Below are 27,253 nucleotides of genomic sequence, written 5' to 3' on the forward strand. Positions count from 1 at the left end.
ATGCAGAATTGTGTTTTGTGATGACATGTGTGTGCATGTGAGATGTATTAAATAAACCATTACCATTACCAGAAAGTTATGGCAAAATCACTCACATGATTGTACAACATTTCCAGTAAAAAGTATGTTAGTATGGCGTCAGTATTTGCTTGGTATCAGACAGATACAACCCCTATACTGCCTATCCCAGGTGACTGTAGACACCCTGGATTGGTTGAGAGTCAATCACGGGACACCTAGAGACATAGAAGCCAACTATCCCACACTGGCTGCATGAAAGTATGCATCCTACACTATGAATGACCACACTGACAATGACCATCCATCCATTTCGATGCCAATTATCCTTCCAGGGTCACAGGGAACTGGAGCCTATTTTAGCTGACTAGAGTGAGAGGTTGGGACGGATCACCGATATTGAACTGTCTTCGCCCCTGCTGTCTGAGCAGAGCACATCAGAAGCACCAGACGCCGCAACAGCATGTTTTGAACTTTGTTTCCCTCAAAGGATTCATACAGTAATCTATATGAATCTATCTACTGTAACAAGCTGATCCTGTGGTAAAGCCGTGTTTGCCAACTACATTGGCAAGAACAGAAAGCCAGCCTACAAAAATTCAGTTCCAAGCAAGTGATCTAAATGTTCTTTTGAGTAGACAATAAAGTGGATTCCTGCACATTCATGAATCAAAATTCACCGTCCTGCAAATTCACCGATTTTTTTTAATCACATTTTTTAAAAAACATTTTTTCCCCTCTGAAAAAATAAGTTTTTTTCCACAGAAAACACATCTCATTCACCGTAAGTCGGTAATGATTTTGTAAACACGTGGTAATACAGGTAAACCGCTATTCAAAAGTCCACAATTTTACTTTATGCTTCACCGAGAGCAGAGCCTTTGTTCTGACAGTCAACGCTCACTGAGGCGTTTGCCAAGTAAATACAAAGAAGCTGAAGACTACTGAATCAAAATAAACTAATTTTAAACTAATATATTATGTGTTTATAAAAGGCTTATTCACAAAAACATCTTACCAATATCAAATTTGTCATATTTACTAGCTATTGAATACGGAACAGAGAAAAATGATGTGCATTTACAGAAAGTCGTCTCAAAACAAATGGTGCTCTCTAATACAGTTGAAAAGGCAGCATTTCAAAAAAAAAATGCTGCTAACGTTTGACAGGCAGCACGAATTGCCTGTGAGAAAATACATGTCACAAACGGCAATTCCGCAACTTTAAAGAGTGAAAGCTGACATACTGCATTAAAGAAAATATTGCTTTTCATATATTATTATATATTATCATAACATTACAGGTTTATTTGGTCTCAAAAAATGTTGACAATAATATCATTTAGCGTCCATTTGTGAAAAAACATTTCAAAATGCACCTGCATTGCTTGGTGACTCGGTTCAATTACAAAGTTTGTTGGTCCAGTCATATTTTTTCATTGTACTTTTCTTAAAATGAGTGTTAAAATCTCGCCTCGTCCGCGTGCACCCAATCCTGCGCATCGTCTCGTCTCGTGGCACCCCGACTCTCTTAATATGTTGTCTTTAATCTTGTAAAATTACTGCTCTCCCGCCCATTTTTACTGTTGTTTTTTTTAGTTTTCTTGTTTAATCGGATCATTAGAATGCGCCAAGGGCCAATAAAAACAAAAAACAGTTGCGGGCCACACTTTGGTCACCCCTGCTTGACAGTTTCCTTTAACATTTTCTATCCCTATCCTTTTAACGCTTTATAATGCATCGGACAGTTCTTAACCCGATTTTGTTCTTGTTGCAATTGTTAGATACAGGTTGTTGGTTTAATATTTAAATACATGAATGGGCTTGTAGTAAGTAATTTTGTAATATTCACATCAATTAAGACAAAAACAAAGGAACCACGGCAAGGGACTGTTGCAGAAATGACAGTCAATGCATTCTAGTGGGAAATAGCCGTCAGGATACATTTGACAGAAATGCACAGCTATTTAAAATGGAAGCCAGTACCTACCTGCAAAGAAAACACTCTCCAGTGCTTTGCTTTTTAATCGCCTGAAGTGTGAATTGAGGCGCGTTGTCTGTGTACCCTCTGAGTGAGTCATGTCTTTAACTCTGATGAAAGAGAAACAGCAAAGCTGGGAGACAGGTTAGCGGAGAGACAGATGCAGCTCGTATTTAAGAGGCACAGATGCAACCCAGACTGTAAACATTTTCAATAAACATACGGAAAAGGCCACTACAATTACTCTGAGGCTACCCACTCTCCGTATTGTACAAATTGGGTTTCAAATTATTTTGAAATATCGGTGAATAAAAACCGAGTAAAAATATTCCAAATTCAAGGAGCGATTGCATGAATTAAACATGTCATTATTTACGCACGCAAACGCAGTCACGGGTGAGCGTGTGTGCTGTGAGTTTGACTTGTTGATTATTTAGAGCAGGGGTGTCCAAAGCCCGTGGCACAATCTAAAAAAAAAACAAAAAACAAAAAGAGCAAATGTGGAAAAATCTGCAATAATTTTACAAGAATGAAGTCAAAACATTAAGAGTAAAAAGTTCGACGATAACGAGAAAAAGCTGTAATTTTACGAGGATGTCATAATATTATGAGGAAAAATAACGTCATTTTAGTAGCATAAAGATGAAATATTAAATAAAGATATTTTGTTAAAGTTGTAATATTATGAAAAAACAAACAAAACAATGAATTAAGTTCTAATTTTTAGAAAATTAGGTTGCAGAAAAAGCCATAATATTACGAGAATAAAGTCTGAATATGGGAATGAAGTCATAATTATGAGGAAAAAAAACAAAAGCAGCAAAAATGAAAAAAAAAACAGCTGTAATTTTATGACAATGAAGTCAAAACATTAAGAGGAACAACATTAATAAGAAAAAGTCATATTCTAACAATAAAAAGTTGCAGTTTTATGACAATACACTCGTAATATTATGAGGATAATATTTTAGTAGAATAGAGTTGAAATATTCAAGAAAAATATGTTATTTTAATCGTAATATGATAAACAAAGAAATCCAAATAAGGTAGTACTTTATTGGACATTGGATTGGGGAAAAAGATATGGGAATAAAGTCAAAATATTATGGAAATAAAATCATAATATTACGAGAAGAACATTTCCAAAGACTATTTCAGAAGAAAGTTGAAATATTTGGAGAAAAAAAAACAAGAACATCAAAAATGTGGAAGAAAAACGCAAGGACCAAAGCTGATACTAATAATACTGTATGCTGTGTACAAGTATAACTTCTTAGCATGTCTACATGTGTTGTTTACCAAAATATGAAAGGGGCCCTTGCCCTTCTGGAAAAAGTTTGAACATTCCTGATTTTAGTCTTTGTGTTTTATTCCTATGAATTATAATGATCATAAACATTTACAGTCATATCAATGAAGATCAATAATGGGGTGATTATACATTTCCAGGGGTCTCCGGTTTACTTGGTTTCCACCTAAGCGGTTTTGTTCATAAACACGAGACTCCCTCGAGAACTGGTTACGTGCGATTGGCGGAAGACTACGTTGCTGCGCGAACATTGCTTTTGTTCTTTCGTTATCTTTGTGCTCTTCATTATGTCTGCTAAGCGTAAGGCAGACTCTTCTGATGGCGGTGCGTCAAACAGAAGAAAAGCCATCACCGTGGGAGTGTCATTAGTCATCAGAAAAGGCTCAGAAAGGGGAGAAACGCCAACCCACATTGGCATCACGCTTGGACTAAGCCGGACGTCTCTATCTAGGACCATATTTTGTGGCCTCCTCTTCAAAAATGTTGTGTACGGAATCTTTAACTGAGCAAGCAATAGCCAACATTAAACTCGCACTAAGCCTGTCCCAGTGAGAGTAACAGAGGGGTCTCGAGACAGAACGCTAACTACAGTAACTAGAAAAATATATACTTGTAGTGTATTTCATTTAACATGTGCTTCCTTTGAGTTAAAGTGGCTTGGTGGTTGGGTTTTTTTGGCGACACCTAGTGGCCGCCATCATTCATTGAGCTGAGCTTGTTGTGATACTTACTGTGAATGATACCGGACGCTTTGTGTTACGGAATCGTTTTTAATACGGTTCTGCCCCGGAGATTATGTGTCTGTTAGTAATGTGCAACTATAATGATATGATATGATTGGGAAATATGGTATTCTAGACAGTGGTGTTGTTTAATAAAGACAATAACGATGTCTAGCTTGCAGATCGCAGCTGCTGCGTCAGCCACTCACTAACTAAATACACACATATGACTTTCAGTCTATTTGTGAACAGAAAAATGAAATTTTGGTGTTAAATTACAGCTGTTTGATAGGTTTCTACACACCGGGTCGCGTCCAGGCGTCCTGTCACGCATTAAAAGTGACATTGATTAAACAGGTATGTTTTTATTGTATCCACATACTTAATAAAGTGATACTTTGAGTGGCTCATGACAGTGACGTGAGGCTACCACGTGTTTATTTCAACTGTTTGCGCCACAGAGCAGAGTTCCTCCTCCTGAACAATCATCAGCTCTTCTGCAGTCTCCTGCCCTTGGACCACAATGCATTGCTCTGCACCGTCTGATATCACCACCTCCACCAGCTCCTGTCCTGTTCCTGGATGCAAGCTGTCTGACGTGAGGAGCAGGGGTCCATAGCTGGGTGTCGATGCACGGTCCGTGTGAACATAGACCATGTGCTGGGTGTCGTTTGAAGCCTCTTCGTCTCCTCCGTCAGCCGTTAAAGTTTCGAATCTTCTCACCACCTTCCGGCCGTCATTTTCATCCTTCTTCCCTTTCATTCTTTCATCCCCGGCTCCTTGAGGGATTGAATTTTTCTTGGGTCTGCCTTTGATTGGCTTTGGGTGAGTGGAACTTGCTGCTGCTAATTCTTTCATAGCTGGTTTTGTCTCCCGTCTTTGCCCTTCCTCCAGCTCCTCCTGTGTTTCCCCGTGTGATTGGTGCTGCGCTTGGTGCCTCAGTAAACTTTGTCTGAGGGTGTAGGAGGCACCGCAGTGACAGCTGTGTGGCTTCTCTGACCCGTGAGAAGATTTGATGTGCCTCCTCAGTTTGGTGGCCATTGTGTAGCCTAGTCAAAAAAACAACAACAAACGCTCTTTTCATCCAGGGAAGGCCTTTGAGGGTCACAAGATGCTGACGGGTGTTGGTGGTGTCAGCGATGTTTGCATTTTGCTAGCTCAGATGTAAATGCTGTACTCATCCATTCACTTATTTTCCAGGGATCCAGGTAAGCTGGAGCCAAGATGCCTACCCAGAATCATCTTGCTGTGAGGCAGACGTGCTAACTGCTAACCACGTGCACCACATGCTATGGTTGGAACGTCAACAGGCAGGGTAATATCAGTATCGACTCCATACTACCACAATGAGATCGGTATTTTTCTGTTCTCTTCTTGGTTTATTTTCGCATAGTTTTGTTCTTGTTATTGTGTTGTTATTTTGTCGATATTGTAATTCTTATTTAATTCTTAATAATTTTTTTTTTTTGCGTTTGCCCAAAGTCTTTGTCCTGTGTTTTATTGTGATCTTAATCTTGATCAACAAATTAAAAGGCAAAATTATTTAATATTGGTATCCGCAATATGGGCTTTGCGCTTACTTTGTATTGTATCATTATCAACATTTGCAGTACAGTCGTCCCTCGCCACATCGCGATTCACACATTGCGCCCTCACTCTATTGCGATTTTTCAAAAATTATTTAATTAATAAATGATCGCTGTTTCGTGGTTGAATATTGTCTTTTATTAGTAAAAAAAATGGACTACGCAAATTATATGTATTCATGGCCTAAATTAAGCATTTTTCATACATAAAAATGGCTAAATGAACAAAAATACTGATATAAGGCATTTAAAAGTCGTCATATGAAGCGTAATAGAGTATCTGTGACTTGCTGTGTGCGCCTTTAGAAGCAGGGCCTGGGAAGTGATGTGTGTGCCGTCAGATGGCTGGAGTTGAATGTTAGCTGAGTGCTAGCAGTAGGTTAGCAGTGTAGAGAGTGGCCGACAGCAGCTCCTGTGTGAGCGTTCACTGCATGTGTTCTCTGCTTGTTAATAAAACCATTGAGGTGCATCGGGAGTATCTCTTTAACCACAAACAGCGACAGTAGAGTAGTATCCTACACTGGCCTCTAGGTGTCAGTAATGTTACATTGATGAGACAATAGCCACCAGGACGTTCACTGTCAACATGTGAGTTTATCTTACCTTATCTTATTTATGTCTAAGATAGCTTATTATTTTATTTCTATCATTATGTCTACTATATTAGGTAATACAAGTGTAAAGGTGACTATAGGGATGTTATCTCATGTCTAATAATGATACAAACCCTAATTAGACAATGAAAATATTGCATTTCTTAATTCTGAATCATACGCAGAGATTCAGTTATCGCAGTTGGGTCAAGAACCAATCAACCTCGATAAACGAAGGACGACGGTACTTTGACTTTAATATTTTTATATATACTTCTTTATTCTGTAAAAATGCGAAGATAAAATGGTACACAGTGTACACACCACCATAAAAATATATTCATTATGCATATTTTATACATTTTACGTATTATTTGCCTAAATAAAGCATTTGCAAGCATAAAAATGGCTAAATGAAGTAAAATACAAATATAAAACATTCAGACGATGGATTCAAAGTGATGATAGGTAGTATCCTACACTGGTCACTAGGGGTCAGTAATGTTACTGTAATGTCGGGTGAGACTCAGAAGCATCAGTCTTGAGCACCCCAACAACAGGTTTTTATGACAGGTTTGAATTATCTCACAACAGGCACAATAATCCCTAATAAAATCCTAATAATAGCACCAGCTACTGTTGTGGCTGTAACCCATGCCAAAACAAAACTGAACTTCTTGCACCACACTTGGCATCCATGGAGTCCATGTCTTTAATGTCTTATTTTCCCTTATTCTGTCTACTATATTGGATAATAGGAGTCTAAAGGCGACTATAGGGGTGTTATTTTATGTCTAGAGGGCTCTAATAATAATAATAATTATATATATAGGGAGAGAGAGAGAGAGAGAGAGCGTGACAGAGATAGAGGTCATAAACAGGTTTTCTATGCTGTAACTACAAAAATATTCCATTTATAAATAAGGAATCCTAGTTTGCGAAAATTCACTTGTCATGGTCGGATATGCAACCAATTAACTGCAATAAACAAGGGATTACTGTGAAGAAAATGATTTTATCCCCTCACTACATTTCTGGTGCTTTTTATCGAAACCTTACACGCATTTGAATTCAGTGAGTCAAACCTAAAATATCAATATTGACTGTAATCAGACTTCTCTCCATAGAAACAGGTTTTTGTCTGATTACACAGCGTGGATGTTTATGCAGACAGCCTGCTAATCATCCGTTCTGAGCTTTCCAATCCGTGTGTGACACCAAACATCTGCAGCCCACTTAGCGAGATAAGCAAGCATGGCTGGAGGGGAATTAGCCAGCATGAGAAATGTTAAAGTTAATTTGGATTAAGTTGATGGAATATGAATACAGCTACATGTTACACATACGCAGGAATTTCTCTCAGCTTTACATGAAAGGTAGAACCTGTTTAAGTCAGCGCTGCTATGTATAGTACAATTTGGACCCAAAAAAGATAGACTGAAAAAGGTATTAACTGCGAGTTCTGCTACTGTGCTTGTTTTTCTCTATCTTTAGATGGTACTAACCTTTTCCACAGACAGAGCAACAATGGGGCCTGTCACCGCTATGCAATCTTTCGTGGGATTTGAGGGTGTGTGGGTCCCTCAAGGATTTTCCACAGTAGCTACAGAGGAAACCGCCCCCGGTGTGTGAAAGCATGTGGCGACAAAGTTCAGCTTTCTGAGAAAAACTCTGGTCACATTCGGGGCAGGGAAATGGCCTCTCTCCGTTGTGAATTCTCAAATGGCTATCAAGGTTCCCTGAAACAGACGCAGGGAAACAATAGAGATGCTCAGAGATGCTGGTGGTGGATGCTGTCATTTTGCATGAAACATATTGGACTTTCTTTAGGGGCTCATACTCTTATTTTTTTTTTAAGTCATAATATTATGAGAGACAAAAAAAAATAATGAAGGCAGTTGTAATTTTTGGAAAATTAGGTTAAAGAAAATGCTACGAGAATACAATATTATGGGAATATATTATATTAAATTAAATATTATTATATTAAAAGCAATTATCACAAGAAAAGAACTTACAAAAAGAAAGTTGAAGTAAAAAACAACAGTAGAAATGGAAAAAAAACCCTGTAATTTGATGAGAATAAAGTCAAAATATTAAGAAAAAAGTTGTATTCTAAACGTCAATTTTAAGAGAATAAACTCGAAATATTATGAGGAAAAATTTTAACTTATAATAACTTATAATAATTTTAGTAGTATAGAGTTCAAATGTTAAAGAAAAATTTGTATTTTTTTTTTAAAGTCGTAATAGTTTCATTCCCATCATGTTCTAAGTTTTTCCCCAACCTGATCATAATATTATGGGAATAAAGTCATAAGATTTGTTCTAAAGTTGAAATATTTGCAAAAATTAAAAAAACAACAGTAAAATGGAAAAAAAAGAGCAAACAGCGAAGTTGATACTAATGATAGAAGGTCACTTGTCTCTTTAATAGTAGCAGAATATTTGAATCACACTTAAGCCTTTTTATTAATGGAAATGGCCGCTTGCGTTCAAAGAACCCACATCATTGTTTAAGTTGAATCCACATATTGAGTATATTAATACGTATTATACCCATTCAAAGTTACACGGTGCCCTTGAACACATCATGATTTAAACCCCGCCTGTCCAGCACGGAGAGCACAGTTTTAGGTCCTGCCTCGACAAGAAGAAAGGAGACAATTATGGAGGTGTTCGCTGTTTGTGTGCGTTATATGAACCAATAAGTGAGTTGAATGATTATGTTTTACATAAAGTGGCCCTTTCATTTCTTATTTGTGGTCCTCCCTGGGAAATGTTTGGACACCGTTGATTTATATCATCCAATCGTATTACTTCTTGGTAAATGACTTGTATTAAATGACTATGACTTGTATTTTATAGTGCTTTTCTACCTTCAAGCTACTCAGAGCGCTTTGTTTCCACATTCACCTACTGATGGCGCAGCATCAGGAACAACTGGAGGTTCAGTATCTTGCCCAAGGATACTTCAACATGGTCACGGGAGGACAGAGACTTGAACCAGCAATCTTCAGCCTCCACCGCCTGAGCCATGCCGCTTCATTACTTTACTTTACACACAAAAGACATTGCTGATTCTCCAGGATGAGACGTCAGCTTTCAATGTTACCTTTCTGACTGAAACTTTTCCCACAGTGCTGACAGATGTGAGGTTTCTCTCCTGTGTGAAGCTTCATGTGATTCCTCAGAGAACCAGAGTTTGCCAGCAGCTTCGGGCAGAGGGTACACTGCAACTGAGAGAGAAAAATCCACATTTGCTTTTTTACCGCCCCCCCAACTTTTTATAGTCTTAGTGTTGAAACTACACTTCAGGGAAAATCCATGACTGGAATCGAAATTTAGAGATGGTGCATGAAAGATTTCAACATTATGTCTAAGCTGCACGGGGACTTAAACACATTATATTAGAAACCACGTCTGCAATGATCAGAGTTGGGCAAATTACTTTAAAAAGAATAAGTAGTTATAGTTACTTTCCCAAAAAAGTAATTAAATTAGTGACTGAACTACTCCTAAAAATGAATAAATGTAATAAGCGCTACTCTTTTTTTGAATTGGGATTCAGCTTTGCAGCCGTCGCGTGTGCCGTTGAGAAATGTTTCATGAGATTATGGCTGAGGGCTGAGCTTGTGACGTGCAATTCTCTACAAAGGGTACAAAGGGGGCAGTGTTTTCCTGAGTGAGCAACCACAACACTCATTGACTAGCTACAGTATTTAGCTTCCTGTGTAGTAGTGGTGAACAATTGTGACCGACGCCACATCCAGATGGTTGATGTAGATATCAGTGCATCTAATTAGACTACTACTGCCATTACTCCCAACACTGGAAATGATGATGATTAATATGTTTCATGCATGCTTAACAAGTTACAGCGAAGTACAACACATGTTTGCACAATTCAACAAGTATTATTTCGCACAATAGATGGTTGCTGGTTTGCAACCACGTGATCTGGAGGCAGTGTGCATCACTTGCGCTATGATGCTTGGGCTGGACATATCAAATATGGCCACATACAAACTCAGTATCTTTGTGCAACGTTTAGCAGATTAACACGAATAACGGTGCAGGCCGTTGAAGTGATTTGCTGCACTTGTGTGAGTGTGCAATGTGCTGCATAAAGACATGAAATAGGTGAAAACCAGGCAATCAAACAGCAGTGAAAGCACATTTTGTGTGCGTCCTTCATCGTTGCGCTGCGCTGTTTGGTAAAGTGGGAGCTCCTTAACCAAGCCCCCAGGTTTCCAGGGTCTCCGTTAGCCGTTTTGCGTTTGCAGTATATCCGGATGTATTTAGAAACAAATGTGACATAGTCCAGTGCGACCTGTTTATGTTTTGTTCCTCCTCATTCGCCATTTGTAGACTAATTCAAGTTCTACCGGAGTGACTTATAGTCATGTATAGTAAATACTGGAGTAAAAGCTTACGTATAAGTAAAAAATAAATGCTGAATGTAGATTAAACAATAACCTATTAATAATAATAGCGGAAGAGAAGACAAGAGCAATTATCTTCCTAATTATTGAGTGAAAAAAACACAAATTCAAAAGTGTCAACTCATGTGAGAAAAATCCACAACCTACCTTCGGAGGCTGTGAGTAAATCAATCTGCTGCAGTGGAGAAGGCGGTGGATGCGCAGGGAGGGCCGACGTGCAAAGGCCTTACCACAGTGCTCACACACGTACGGCTTCTTTCCTGTGTGGAGGACCAAGTGCTCTTTCAGATCTCGCTTCAGGCCATAGGTCTTCTCACAGTGAGGACAGGAAAACGGACGCTCCCCACGGTGGCTCAGCTAGAGAAACATGAAACCATTATCGTTGACAGCAGTATATACAGTATACAAACCACGCACAGTAGTAGGGAAGAAATGTGTTAATAAGATCCAATGCAACATCAAAGCTTTTGGGATACATTCCCGACAGCAGCTGGACAGTTTCCTAGTGAGACCACAGATTTGAACCCTAAGCTGTGCCTCATTCACTATATGATGATGTTATATAGACTGTAAATAAATTGCGCAGATTGTACCTATGTGGTATCATCTCAACTGCAATTGTTCACTGGGTACTCCATTTGATGACTAAGCATGTGGTCATCAAGGGACAAAACCCACACAGCATCTTAAAAAAAGCCACTGGTGATGTAGCCTTTGTTTGGCAGCCCATTTAGCTGTCCAAACCAGGACAATAACAACCCTGAAGGCAATCAATGTTTCAGAAGACATCACCAGGAAAACAGAGAAATAGACAGAATTGGACCAGCATCCAGTTTACAGTTTATACTACAAATATTATGTATAAAACACTATTATGGATCGACTATATCGCCAGAGATAGAGTTGGTGCTACATTGTTTTTCCTTAGATTTGGCACGTTCTGTTTTCCACTCGCTCACAAACACATTGCAATTGTACAGTTCATCGTTACAGCTCTGTGCAGTAGATGGCATCGAAACTCGCCTCATACACTCATACCACAACTGTCTTGGTCGCACAATATAACGCCTCTGTTCATCAATATATAGTAATCCTGCGCTTCTGAAATAGTGGGGCGGGCCCGGTGAACTGACCGGGAGGACTCTCAATATTAGTGCTGACCTGCCAACATGTATGACTTTGTCGTACTAACTTGACTCTTGAATACGCTTGCATGCGTCACTGCGCTCCATTTTGTTGCATTCACTGGTTTCAGTTTAGTCTGTGCAGTTCAGATAAATAGATATTATCAGTTTCTAACATATAATAAATAATTGACAACCACTGCAGTACTCCCTCACCTTCATAAATACAGTATTTTAATTAATAAATCATGCAGTTTCCGGCTGAATACTGCCTACTATTAGTAAAAAAAAAAAAAGACTTTTTTTTAATCTAAATGTTGTCAAGCATAAAAATGGCTCAATGAACTACACTCCTTATCAAAATTTTAAAACCAGAATTTACATTTTGCACTGTTGGATTTTAAGGCGGTTGTAGGTAGAGCTTCAAAATGCAAAAAGAAAAAAATGTGAGTGACAAAAGAATTTTTGACTAAGCAATTTATTGCAGACAAGCATTAAAATGAAATAGGCTATTCATCAGCTGATCAAAAGTTTTGAAGACCACGGCCTTTTTGGCAAAAAAGCTTTCTCTTTGAACGCGGTGGGATTTTTAAGCTGCATAAGCAAGGCCTCTGGCAGCGTGCTATTGCTGCTGAAGTTGGACGCAGTAAGACAGTCATTTGAAACTTCTTCAAAGATCCTGAGGTTTATGACACAAAAAAAGTCAAGTGGTAGACCCAAAAATTGTCACCGGCCCTGAGCCGGAGGATCCGATTGGCTGTCTGTTAAGACACGGGATGATCCTCAACCCAAATGCTGTTGCTGGTGCCAAGTGCAGTCCAATAACCATCAGACAGCATCTGCGAGAGAAGGCTTTTTATGAAGAAAAAACAAAGTTCAAAGGCCTCATCTCCTTCAATGCCACAAAATTGCCCGTTTGGAATTTGCACGAGAGCACCAAACATGGGACATTGAAAGGTGGAAGATGACAAAAATGTTTTCTACACGGCATAGTAGTGGGGGCGCCATCATGATCTGGGGTGCTTTTTCCTTCAGTGGAACAATGGAGCTTCAGTTTGTGCAGAGGCGTCAAACGGCAGCTGGCTATGTGGAGATGTTGCAGGGGGCATCCCTCCTGACTGAAGTAATAACTGGCTTTTTCAACAGGACAATGCTGCAGTTCATTTTGAGCTCTACTTAGAACCTCGAGATTCAACACAGCTAAATGTAAAATCTTGCACTTTTTCAACTGGTCTTAAAATTTTGATTAGTATTGTATTATATATTGGTGTGGGGTGTGCAGTTAGGTATGTAGTAAATGTGCAAATGCAACGCTTCTAGGCCTATGCATCACGAAGATGGGCTATTACATCCCTGCTCTTAAAGGCACCAAAGCAGCCAGAAGCTTCTTCCCTTATCCAACACTTTACAATATTTATTTCTATTTTGAGGAATTCCTTTCTAAATTGTGTGACCATTATGTCCGTTTTATAAAACTGCATCGGACAGATGTTGCGTTTTTTTAAATTCCAAAACATCAAATTCAGTACATTAAAATGTATCAGCTTCTACATCTACCTGGTGAGCCTTGAAGCTCTCCGCAGAGGTGTAGTTTTTGCCGCACTCCTGGCAGGTGAAGGGCTTCTCTGCTGTGTGACTGAACTGATGTTTCTTTAAGTGGCCAATCTGGTAGAACATTTTACCACAGATGGAACACCTGTAACGCCTCTCTCTCACCGCCGGCTGCCAAGTGGGAGCTTCAGCTGTCGCGTTTACCGCTCCGACAGCTGCAGCATCAGAATGTGATGTTGCCATGGAAACCGCCGCATCTGCAGAGGACTTGGCAGCCTCTGTAAGATTCTCCTTCAGCCCATCCGTATGTCTGTCTGGGTCTGGGTCAACAGGTTGTTGCTTAGCACGGCTGTTCAGACAGTGAAATCGTCTTGGTTTAGCAGCCAGTCGAGAGCTACACCGGACAGAAGGCGCTGGACCACCAAAGTTCCTCTGCCTGTATACAGAGCTGGACTGTGACACGGTGTCCACAGCGGCCGTGACACCGTCGAGGTGTCCGTCTATTGTCGTAACAGCAGCGGCCACTTTAGCTGTCAAGTTGCTACTCTCCTCCCGTCTCTCAATGCTTGGACTTCTCTGAGATGGAATCTTAGGGCGTTCATTCCATCCTTCCTCATCCTTCTGCTGGTTCTGTACTTCTTCATCTTCCTCAGCAGTGTGTAGGTTGATCACAGCCACTTCCGCATCCCTTTTGACGTTCACAGCATTATCTGAAAATGCAGAGTGACATTTTTAATTGACTGTAAAACGCAAATAATGGGACATTATTGTGTGAATGACGAGAGACAAAGTTACTCTGCGGCAAAAAAAATACAGTTTTAACGTGTCAGTTGTCTTTAAAGGCAGTCAAAGAACCAAATGTGTGCGTTTACAAAACCTGAGTTGACAGAGCAACAAGGATGTGAAAACGATGCCATGGCATTAAATCAAAGCACTCAGATTGGTCTGAGGACCACAGCCTTGAGATGGCATTTTTTATATGACATCTGAGGACTGATATGATATGTTGTCATGCATTCTGTTCTACACTTGACAGGGTATTCATTACGTTCACACCATTAACTAACAATACAAAAGATTATTGTTATGTTGGATCAGTATTGCCCACAGGACTGAAATCTATTTGTGGTAATGGTGGGTTTAGGGTGCTGTAATGACTTCATTGTCTAATTTGCATAATTGGCCATGATGCTTTTGCATGTACGTACAGTAATTCCTCGTTTATCACGGTTTATTGGTTCCAGACGGACCGTGATAAGTGAATCTCCACAAAGTAGGATTCCTTATTTATAAATGGAATATTTTTGGAGTTACAGCATAGAAAACCTGTTCATGACCTTTTAAATACAGGTTTTAACATTCTTAGAGCCCTCTAGACATGAAATAACACCCCTATAGTCACCTTTACACTCGTATTACCCAATATAGTAGACATAATAAGAGAAAATAAGCCATTTAAGACATACATAAGACTCGTGCTTGAGTGTGTTGCTGTGCTGGGGGAGCTGAGTGGGAGGGTGAGCAGGAAGTGACGTTGGGGGACTTTGACAACTGAGGATTGTACTAAAATGAACGAAGTATAAAAGGTCAAAGTACAAGTCTTAGGCCTTTGTCATGTATCTTATCCAGGGCTTTTATGTAGGACTTTCTTCCTAACTCAGCATCAACTGTAATTTTAAGCAGCAAGTTACTCTGAATAGAGACTGGGGAATATAGCCTATCACACAGCGGGCCACATGGTGAAAAATGAAAGGATGCAAGAGCCGCTTTGATATTTTGTAAAGCAACGCATGTAGATATGCTAACAAGTTATATATATTTCAAGAAAAAACTGCATCTCAGCTTTGTGATATAAGTGCGAAAGTGTATTTTTAGCATCAACTTTGGTATTTTTTTCACATTTTTGCTGTTCTCCAAATATTTTAACTTTCTGCTTAAATAATTTTCGTAAACATTCTTCAAATAGTATCATGACTTTATTTCCATAATATTTTGACTTTATTCCAATAATGTTGCAACTTTTTCCCAAAATAATTTTCCAAAAATTACAACCTTATTTTGTTGTTTGTTTCTCATAATATTACAAATTAAAAAGACACTTTTTTCTTCAATATTTAAACTCTATTCTACTAAAATGTTTTGTATTTCTCATATTACGAGTTTATTCTTGTAAAATTTTAACTTTTTTATCATTAGAATATGACATTTTTCTTTTAATATTTTGACTTTATTTTTATAAAATTACTGCTGATTTTTAAGTTTTCTTGTTAAATTATATTTAACCTGTCATTACTTCCTACATTTCCCAATACTGTGCCACGGGCCAATAAAAAGACAATGGCCCTCAGCCCACACTTTCGAAACTCCTGCCCAGCTCATTTCTTTGCTCATTTCTACTGTTTTATTTATTTTCTAGCTATTTCAAATTTGTTCTTGTAAATTTTCTTCTCATAATTATGACTTCATTCCCATAATATTTTGACTTTATTCTCATGATATTATGACTTCCTCTGCAACCTAATTTTCTAAAAATGACAACTTTATTCATTTTTTTGCTTGTTTTTCACAACATACACCTTTAACAATATATTTATCCTATATTTATACCTTTATCAAAATATTTCTTTAATATTTCAACTTTATGCTACTAAAATTGCGTCTTCATTATGTTACAACGTTATTGTCATAAAATTACAACTTTTTTCTCTTCATATTTTGACTTTATTCTTGAAAAATGACATCAGATTTGACCTTTTTATCTGGGATTGTTTTTTTAAGGTTTTTTATTTTTAAATGTTTAATGTTTGTTTAAATATTTTTAGATGGTGCCGCAGGCCCCTGGGCCTCACTTTGGACACCCCTGGTATAGACTATACTCCCTAGGAACCATTTTAAATGTGTTGAGCAATCATTTCTGTTTTGTTGGTTTACTGCAAACTACCCCATGCTTGTAAACTTTGCACATAAATAATTTACTACGAGAGTCGAATAAGTTTGAGTGCAGTTGAAGCTACAGTATTTTCACCGTATGCATTTATATTCAGCTCCTTGGTGTTCAGTTACCTCTCTGTTGACCTCCAGAGATGTCCTGTGCATCTGTTCTGTCTCTTGCGTCACTTTTTCTTGCAGTTTCACCAGCCAGCAGCAGCTCTGTTCCTGGCTGGATATCCTGACACACGCGCAGACACACACTCACACACTCACCCACACATATCTCCGCACACGTACATTGCACTGCCACATTGCACAGCGCTTTGCTTTGCACCTGGCAGGCAAAACTGGGGGAGACAAAAGCAACAGATTGCTTGTTAGAGCAGTGATTCCCAACCACATTAGGTGTGTTGCGCTAAATCATCAAATTTCACTTAATTGCTCCAAAAAATATTATATATTCACAACCAATAATGCATCTTTCTTCATCTATCTACTGTATGCCAGCAATGTTTAGTGACAGGCAGAACAATAAAATGCTCTTTGACTGGATGGCATACATAATTACCCTGTGTATCCACCTGGTGCCATACGCACAACAATTTTTATGTGCCTCGTGTTAGGCAGGGGTGTCCAAACCTTTCCACCGAGGGCCACACACTGAAAAATGAAAAGATGCAGGAGGCCACACTGATATTTTTACATATTTTTTGAATACAACAAAACAACATAATAAAAATGGTGTGCTGTTTTTGTTTTAAAAAATGTGGGGTTTTTGGAAATAAAAAACATTTTGGCAAAATATCACTTTTTTTTGTCAATTCTTTGTTTGTGTAATTTTTTGGTGAGACATTTTGTACTTTTATCGTTTTTTAAAAAATCAAATTTTTGTAAAAAAAAAAAAAAGTTTTACTATTTTTTTGTACTTTTTTTTCTTCTTTTTTGTAAAAACAAATTTAAATTTCTTGTTTGTGTCATTTTTCTGGTTCAACTTAAACATAAACATAAAAAATATTTTATGTAAAAACATTTTCACTTTTTGGTTTTGAAAAAATCATACTTTTTTGGCAAAAAGTCAGAATTTTCTTTCAATTTTTTTGTTTGTGTAATCTTTTGGTAAAAAAGTTTGCTATTTTTTTTTTTACTTTTTTTGTAAAAAATAAAAAAAAAAAATCAAACTTTTTTGGTAGAATGTCATAATTTTCTGAGCAAACTTTTAGTAAAAACACATTTCAGGCCAAAGCTTTGTGGTGTTATTAGTTATTAGTATCAACATTTCAGCTTTTTGTCTTCACATTCTGCATTTTTGCTCTATTTTTTTCAGTTTGCTGTGTGTGTGTTTTTTTATGTTGTTGTTAAATTATATTTTTAGAATGTGCCACGGACCAATAAAAAACAACCCGCGGACCGCAAATTGCCCCCGGGCCGCACTTTGGACACCCTGTGTTAGGGTATATGAGGATATTAAGTGAGTGCCCATAGGTCCGGTTGTGAGAACCTGCATGAAACAGAAAGTGTAAGCAGCTCGATGCACTAAGGGACTCAGATATGAAACCCTCAAAACACGAGGGATGTGTGCATTAGGGACGCACCGATCCACATTTTTTCACTTCCGATTCCATCCGATACCTGAATTTGGGTGTCTGATGATACCGATGCTATTCTGATGCCAGAGGTCTGCTTGCCTTAATGTTATTATCATCATTATTTGGGATGCACTTTATTTTTTTTCAAGCCAATGCCGATAACTTCCTTCTTCTCAATACTGATATCCGATACCAGATAATTTTTGACATCTATCTTTTAAAATTTTGATTCAACTGTAATTTGTGCACACCTGGAGGTAAGAACGACTCAAACAAAGGATTTGACAATCTGCACCTGTAGATTTGTCTTAACCAAGTATCATGACATCACTACTATTAACAAAGCATGAAAAAAACTAGCGGCAGCTCAGAAGTGAAAACCGTGGCTCTAAGGCAGGGGTGTCCAAATATTTTCCAACGAAAGCTGCAACTGTACTTAGTTCTATCACCTGACTAAAAAATTCCTATTTCTTAATCACTTCATCATCAGTGCACAACCTGACGCAGGTATAAACGCTGCGTATCCAGCAGAAAAGGAAAGCAATTGGGATATAAACAAATTATTTGGTTGTCAATGACATTATCGTCCAATTTGCATAATTGGCCATGATGCACGCTGTGCATGTAATGGTTATGGAAGCTGTGGGAGACAAAAAACGTAGAAAGCTAAACAAACATGCTTACAAATATAAATAAACTTTCCTCTGTGGCTTCCTTTTGTGTTTGTTTTAATGTCACAAGCAAGGGTGCTTGAGTGCTTTTAGATGGGCGAGGGCCCCACAGCAGCACCCGCTGCTCACTGAAAAGAGCAACATGTGCTTTCATGTCGTCTCCAAATGCATGCCAATAAGACCAGACGGGTATGAATAGACGGGTCTGAATACTCGCTAAATATAGCGACAAAGTCACGAAGTTGGCCCGCCCCACTATTTGAGAAGCACTGACGTGTGGGAAACACTGATATTACGCCCATAATACCTTAAAGCAAATCAACCCACCTGATCCAGACAGATTTGTGCAGTTGAATTTCATTCATCTCTGCTGACCCCACTGGTGCCTTAAAAACACAACAAAACAAAGCATGCGTGTGTCACCTGGAAATGCGTATATTCTTCCCACAACTCCCATAAAGTACAATCACTCTCAGACGCCACCAGTGCAGACCAAAGGTAATAAATGAGTGTGGTTTGAGTGGTTGTTTGGTGCCTACTATTCTGGTTTGTGTTGACTGAAAATAAGTCCAATGTAGCATCCTATACCTATATAAACTGTGTGTGTATATATATATATATATATATATATATATATATATATATATATATATATATATATATATATATATATATATATATATATATATATATATATATATATATATATATATATATATATATATATATATATATCTCACACATACGCTCCTGATCAATCAAATTCTTAAGACCAGTTGAAAAATTGCTAGAATTTGCATTTTGCACATTTGGATCTTAATGAGGTTTTAAGTAGAGCTACAATATGCAAAAGCAAGAAGGGGGAGTGAGACAAAAAGCACTTTGAAAAAGTAATTTATTGAAAACAACAATTAAACTGAAATAGGCTGTTTACCAGCTGATCGAAAGTTTAAGACCATTGCTCAAAAAATAATAAAAAACTCTCCAAACCAGAAGAAAAAATGTTCTCAGTAGGACTCAGTAATGAGTAGCTTCACCGTTCTTATTAATCACCTCAAAAATAGGTTTGGGCATGCTTTTTTTGTTTTCAATAAATTACTTTTTCAAAATGCTTTTTGTCTCACTCCCCCTTCTTGTTTTTGTATATTGTAGCTCAATTTAAAACCTCATTAAGATCCAAATGTGCAAAATGCAAATTCTAGCAATTTTTCAACTGGTCTTAAGATTTTCATCAGGAGTGTGTGTGTATATTCGTAATATTACGACTATTATATTATGATTATGATTATTTTGCACACATTGCTCATTTCTTGTCTCCCACGGCATTCATAAAAATTACATACGCATCATGCGTCATGGCCAATTATGGAAATTATACGATGACGTCAAACTCTTTGAGTCCATTCTTTAACGTGCATCTTTTTTATCTATGCAAATTTCACCTGCTCTTTCTTATTTTGTTCTGGAAGAATGATTTAGGGGAAGGAAAAGGATTGACTTATTATCTACCCAGCAGGCATTATCTTAATTAACAAAAGGTTTATCATGCATTCAATACTTTCCCATTAAGACATAATAGTTTCAAAGTCAGGACATTGCTGCAGGTGGGTGTGAAATCATGATGAAGAATTATAAAGCTGATGTTGAGTGAATGGAATGAGATATGTGTGCTTCCACTTTAGCATTGTCAAACCACATCACACAACTGGAAGAAACACAGACGTGGTCGGAAATTTATATTGCACTCACCATGAGCATGAATGTCATATTCATTTGGAGATTTTAATTATTCATATGAACTGTCCCCCCCCCCCCCCCCCCCCCCCCCCCCCCCCCCCCATCGTGGAATGATTATACAACATACTGCACATCTTCAATTATTTTTAAAAACAAGAAATGGGTTCAAGTTTGAATGTATAGTATTTGGAATTTTCTCTGATCCACATATGGTCTAAAGCAGGGGTGTCCAAAGTACGGCCTGGGAACCATTTGTGGCTATTTTTTTTTTCAGTGGCCGCAGCACATTTTAAAAATATAATTTAACAAGAAAAAAAAACAACAGCAAAAATGACAAAATCAGTAATTTTTCAAGGATAAAGTCAAAATATTATTGTAATTATTATTATTTAATATTATTATTAAAAAAGTGAGAAAAAGTTGTAATTTTTACTGAGAATAATCTTAATATTATGAGGAAAAATAACATCACTTCAGTAGCATAAAGTTGAAATATTAAAGAAAAAAATATATTTTTTTCAAATTTGTAATATAATGAGAAACAAACAAATTTTTGGAAAATTAGGTTGTGGAAAAAGTTACGAGAATAAAGTCAAAATATAAGAGGAATAAAGTCATAATTACAAGGAACTTTACAAGAAGAAAGTTGAAATAGCTGGAAAAAAATAACAGCAGAAATGGAAAAAACAGACGTAATTTTAAGGCAATAAAGTCAAAATATGTAGAGAAAAAAGTCGTATTCTAACGAGAAAAAAGTCACAATTAGAATAAACTCAGAATATTATGAAGAAAAATAATGCCATTTTAGTAGCACAGAGTTGAAATATTAAAGAAAAATAAATTTCCTTTTAAGTCCTGATTTTATGAGAGCCCTGCGATTGGCTGGCAACCAGTCCGTGGTACCCCCACAACCCTAGTGAGGACAAGCGGCATACAAAATGGATGGATGGATAGATGGAATATTATGAGAAACAAACAAAATAAAATAAAGATGGAAAATTTGGTTGGGAAAACAAATAATATTCTGGGAATAAAATCATAACATTAGGAGAAGAAAATAGACAAAGATTATTTGAGAAGAAAGTTTAAATATTTGGAAAATTAAAAAAATTTAAAAACACCAAAAATGGGAAAAAAACAGCAAAGACCGAAGCGCATTCTAATAAATAAAATATAATATAAAAGTAAATATAGATAAAAATAAATTCCGTGTGATTTTTACGCCAAAGCTGGTATAACATTCCTTAAATTTACTGTATGTTAAATAAAGTTTGGGGAAAAATAAAGTGCTTTGAAGAAGGCCTGAAAATGCTAAAATAAACTAAAATACAGTAAATTTTTCAGCAAAATGAGGAAAAACATTGCGGAGATGATTTACAATAAAGACAAAGACAGCTGATGTGCAAAATAGGGCGGCTAAATTCGCCATTTAACTATGAATGATGATTTTTGACATAGACTAAAAAAATATGGGGCGTACGCTAACTGCTAATCCGCTGTACATTTAATATGAATGATATTACTCTCATACAAAGCCATTATGATGCGGAAACAGAGCTGTTTTATATACAGTATGCCCACTTCTAAAAGAGCAAAACATTAAATGCAGTATACACAAACTAGAGTGACGTCTGCGAACACCTGACTCTATATGAACAACTGAACAACATAAAACCCTGTTTTTCTTTGCCATTTTCTTGTTTTAAATCACAAAATTATGTGTTTAGCTTGGACTTGCCTTCTGCAACTTCTGTTTCTCTCCCGTCTACTTGCCTGCCTCGTCCACACCCACTCGCAAAACTGCTTTGAATAAACAATGCTACAGTATATGATTCATTTGATATGTGGGAAGAGTTACAATGCATGCAACTGGTCTGTGTATGTCCTGTGTGAATACATTTATTACACGTAATGACCAGAAACTCTGCCTGACAGTTGCGCAGATCAATACAAGACTACCGTAAATCCTGCAAAAGCTGCAATCGTTAAATTATAAGCACCCAAATATTTTTTAGAAATCTTGTGAGATTAAAACTTCAGATGATTTCTCTTTAAAAAAAAAAAAGAAACTGTCTCACAATAATAAATAAATGAATGAAGCACACAACAAATGAAAATGAACTTCATTTTCCAGGCCTCCAAGTATTGCCATGTGCGTGCCTGTTTTCCTTGTCTCTCGCGTCCAAACAGACAGGAAGAGAGTTCACTCTGTGCATTGGTTCAGCACCCAGACACTTCATAGAACAACGATGAACAGAGTGGGGGGAGTGGACGGGGGGGGCTAGCATACACACACAGCAGAAGAGTGGGTCTTCGTGAGGAGCAATGCAAGGTAACGTAGTAGAAGTTAAGAGGGAAAAAGATGCTTGCAAAGCCAAACGCCACAGCTCTCATGTGGGAATATTAACAATGAGCAAGGTGAGCCCATAAACACAAGCGAGCCAGTAGTATGCCAAATTTATTTGCACAAACTTGCCCACCTCAAACATATCCACCCGACTCAGTTTTCCCATCTCGGAAAAAAAAATACACACTGAGATGCAGAGCCTTCGTCCCGACAGTCAACACTCAATGAGATGTTTGGTCAGCAAAGTAAATACAAACGAAACAATTCTGTGAAGGTACAAATTGTGTACGTTCACCGAAAGCCATCGCAAAATAATTGCTGCTCTGTAATACAATTGAAAAGCCACCATTTCAAGAAATGCTGCAAAGGTTTGACAGACAATACGAATTGCCTGTGAGAAAATACATGTCAAACGCCAGTTCCACAACTTTACATTGAAAGATGACCTAATATAGGAAATGTAGCATTATTATGATATATTATTATTATTATTATTATATATATATATATATATATATATATATATATATATATATATATATATATATATATATATTCATAACATTAGTGGTTTAGTCGGTCGTAATTTAAAAAAAATATATCGCTTGGGGTCAATTTCTGGGATAATAAACATTTTAAAAAACACATATGCACTGTTTTGTGATGCAGTTAAATAAAAAAGTTTGTCCAGTCATACTTTTCTTAAGATTCATGTTAAAATCTTGTCTCGTCTCGTGGACCAAATCTCGTGCATCGTCTTGTCTCGTGAGTTGGGTAATAAATCATGAGCGTTCATCAGAATGATCTAATAATAGGTCTGAGTCAGTGATGTGCGGCCATGAAGCATAAAAAATAATAATAAAAGAAATATTAATATTTGTTCATTGAACTGTACTATATATGTATGTTCTGTATGCCTCCACAGACATTTTTAACATTTTCTAAAGTAAAACCTGCTGAATTTGCACATTTCCTGATCAAATACAGTGCACGGAGGTTCAGATGAGGCTACCTTAAGTGTTTCTTCTCGGCTTAGTGCATGAGGTGCCCGTGTGATGTCTTTAATGTAAGTGTGACGTCATTATTTTCGCTAATCGAACAATAAAATACAGATAAGTGTCATACACGGGGGTGCTGCAGTACTCGCCTCCTCCTGAAGGAGCAGGGGCATACGTGGGCTGGAAGGTGCTTGTCACTATTATAAAGAGTAAAAGCCAGCTGTTGCTACATTTAGCAGCAAGTAAAAAGCTGTAAAATGATATTTTTTATGCTCTGCTGAATGAAGAAATGAATTTATATGTACTTCAAATACAAATAAAATGTCTTGATAATGTTACATGCGTGCAAAATACCTTTTCTTCTACTGTGCTGTGCACAATGTCTGTGTTGGACTCCAATGTCATGATGAGGTCCTGATGAGGGAGCATTCCCGTCTGAAACTTTCCTACCCATTCCGCGTCACCCTCCCTCCCCAGCAGGCATCCAGCCTGCAATGATGGACCGACCCACCACAGTCCAAGCCGTCCTTCACAGGACACTGAAGGTCCCACAGCGAAGCCCCGGGGCAGTAAAGTGGAGAGAAATGAGGCAAGAGCAGACGGAATGGGTGAGGAAAGGCAGGCCATCACTCTGTAAGAAATAGTCAAAGTTACAAAAATGCATTTACAAAATGTTACTTAATTAAACAATTCACTGTGGAAAAAAATGTGATACAAATAGAGATCATTTGGTTCAGAAAATGACCCATGGGCTGCACGTTGAACACCCTTGCCTTAAGTCATGACGCAACGGTTTATTATCTCCTCTTCTTCAACAGTTTGTCTACAACCGAACATAGAGGCACTAAGAGGGGAGATTGCATTATTCCATTTAGAAAAAGTGTATTTGGACAAACAACTTTCTCCATCCAAGCTGCCACTGAGTGGAACCTCACGCCCATAGCCAATAGAAATCAAAACACATATCATACATTCAAGATCCAGTTAAAGAAATGGCTTATTGACAATCAGAACAGCCAACACTAACTACAGACTGACTGGTACTGCTGTTGTTGATATCCTGTCATGTATGTGTTTGTGTCTTGGTATGCTGTTATTGATTGTTGGCTCATTGTGTTCTCATTATTAGATGTTATACATACTTAGTAAATGGGATTAGGACGAGGGACTACGGATTAAAAAAAACTGCCTTTTGGCTAATTCTGGCATATTGACAGAAATGCCCATGAATATGCACTGCAAATACATATATAAAATTATAGCTCAATAGACAGTTTCATAGTCCTTTAAATTTTAAAAAACAGGTTTGGAGAAATACGTTTTTACGTGTTAATATACTTGGAAAACAACAGAATCACTCCTCTAGCACTTTGAACGGAAATCAATACAAATGGTAACACAATGAAATACAGTAAAATGCACCTCCATGTAACGCAGGGCAAGGGCATTTCTGGCCAACAACTCCCAACACGGCTCCGCAAGCATGGTAAGCGTATGTAAAGTAACACCTTTATGTTGTGCTTTATTTGTTAATTTTTACATACTTGGTGATAATGTATAAAAATCACGTATATAATTTATATTGATGGGCTAAATAATTGCAAGCGTCGACTCTGTTAGACGCTTAGCTAACTTGACATAGAAAGTCAAAGATACATACTTCCGTCATTTTGATAAAGTGAAAAATATTGTGTACATACTTGTGTTTGTCGTCTTTCATAGCAAATTATGTCTACGCGTTCAATTTCTTCCGCTGTAAACTCTGGAAAAGCTTTCGTCATCCAGCGAGAAAAACCCAACCGGAAGTCCTCCGAAGTACTGGACCGACTGGAATTGTGTTCACCAGTTTTGCGTTCTGCCCATACTGAACCGTCGTTTTGTGATTATTTTATGTATTTACTAAACACGAAAATACTTACACGGTCTCCAGACATGACAAAATGGGCAGGTGAAGCTCCGCTTTGATCCTTTTTGTCTAACTGTGTACAAAAACATTGGAAGCTTTTGGGGCTTCATTCTCAGGAACAACAACGACATCTACTGGCAGACTGTAAACAATGCAGCAGTTTATTAGCTGTAGTTACATACACTGTAGGCAAGGAGAGGCACAGACAAGTTTGATATCTACAGGGTGCCGAGGGCCTCCTCTAGCCTTTGCGTTTTGTAGGGCAGGGTGCTGCATTTCGTCGTACTCAGCGTGACACACTTAAAAGGCACTCAAAATGCTAATTGTGCGGATTGAGACACTATCAAAGTCAGGGGTATCCAAAGTGTGGCCCGGGGACCTTTTGCTGCTCACGGCTGTGTTTTTGGTGTCCCGGCACATTCTAAGTATATAATTGAACAAGAAAACTTAAAAAAAACAAGAAATAAAAAAATCAGCTGTAATTTTATTTGTATTTGTATTTGTACTTTATTTATCCACACACCAAAGGACCTTAGTCTCCTCAGCAGGTGGAGGCGACTCTGGCCCTTCTTGTAGAGGGCGTGGGTGTTGACGGACCAGTCCAGTTTGTTGTTAAGGTGAACACCCAGGAATTTGTAGCTGTTTAGGAGAATAAAGTCAAAATTTTAAGAGAAAAAAGTTGTGGTGTAATGAGAAAAAAAGTCGCAATTTTATGAGAATAAACTCGTAATATTATGAGGAAAAATAATGTCATTTTAGTAGCACAGAGTTTAAATAATAAAGAAAACATATGTTTAAATATCAAATGAAAAAATCAGCAGTAATTGTACAAGAATAAAGTCAAAATATTAAAAGAAAAAAGTTGTAAATTTTACGAGAATAACATCGTAATATTATGAGAAAAAATAAAGCCATTTTAGTGGCATAAAGTTGAAATAATTAAAAAAGAAAGACGTTATTTTTTTTTAAATCGTAATATTTTGAGAAACAAACTAAACTAAATAAAGTTGTAATTTTGGGAAAATTAGGTTGGGGAAAAAGTTATACTATTATGGGAATAAAGTCAAAATATTATGGGATTAAGTCATATTACGAGAAGAAAATTTACAAAAAGAAAGTAAAAATATTTTGGAGAAAAAAAACCAGCAAAAATGGGGGAAAAAAGCAAAAACGGCAGTTGATATTAATACCATGCTTTTTCACCTGTGCCACAAAGCTTTTTTTTTCTCGAAATACTGTATACAGCTGTATATAACTTCTTAGCATAACTACATGTGTTGCTTTACAAAATATCAAAGTGGCCCTTGCATCCTTTCATTGTTCAGTATGTGGCCCCCGCTGGAAAAAGTCTGGACACCCCTGCACTATATGCTAAGCCACCTGAACAAAACATCAATATTTTCGCTTTATGTTATAAGTGACATAACAAATTAGTGTAATATCTAATAATATATCCCATTCATTATGAAGACATTTCATTTTGACACAATAAAAACAAGCTGTGGGCTAAAAATGTCCACTCCTGCTTGTGATGCTCAATAAACTGAAGTCTCAGGAGATATGCTGAAGTTGTTGAATGGTTGTTTTGGATTTTCATTGAATTCCAAATTGTAGACCCACAGAGCCTTTGACTTAATACAATTTATTGAATGCTGAAAGAGTGTTTGTGAATGAAAAAATAACCATGTTTGTCAGTATTTCAGATGAAAATGTCTTGTTTTTACTCATTACGGACACCAGAGACGGAT

The 27,253-nt window shown here is 37.4% G+C and overlaps 1 protein-coding gene across 2 annotated transcripts; it reads right to left on the bottom strand.

Annotated features, from left to right (window-relative positions):
* Nucleotides 1-3,081: 3,081 nt before the first annotated feature.
* On the bottom strand, nt 3,082-25,421 carry znf408 (zinc finger protein 408). 2 transcript variants are annotated; one of them, XM_054771808.1, is made up of 9 exons: nt 25,300-25,421; nt 23,954-24,230; nt 18,845-18,903; nt 16,393-16,607; nt 13,336-14,039; nt 10,802-11,011; nt 9,325-9,448; nt 7,715-7,948; nt 3,082-5,079 (listed from the first exon to the last, which is right to left on the bottom strand). In XM_054771808.1, exons 1-9 carry the CDS (start codon nt 25,317-25,319, stop codon nt 4,457-4,459), a joined length of 2,466 nt encoding a protein of 821 aa, XP_054627783.1. In that variant the 5' UTR covers nt 25,320-25,421; the 3' UTR covers nt 3,082-4,456. The 2 variants fall into 2 exon arrangements, with proteins under 2 accessions (XP_054627783.1, XP_054627784.1); XM_054771809.1 differs by lacking the exon at nt 7,715-7,948.
* Between the last annotated feature and the right edge of the window lie 1,832 nt (nt 25,422-27,253).

The sequence above is a fragment of the Dunckerocampus dactyliophorus genome, chromosome 3 (assembly GCF_027744805.1).
Source record: "Dunckerocampus dactyliophorus isolate RoL2022-P2 chromosome 3, RoL_Ddac_1.1, whole genome shotgun sequence".
Lineage (NCBI taxonomy): Eukaryota > Metazoa > Chordata > Actinopteri > Syngnathiformes > Syngnathidae > Dunckerocampus > Dunckerocampus dactyliophorus.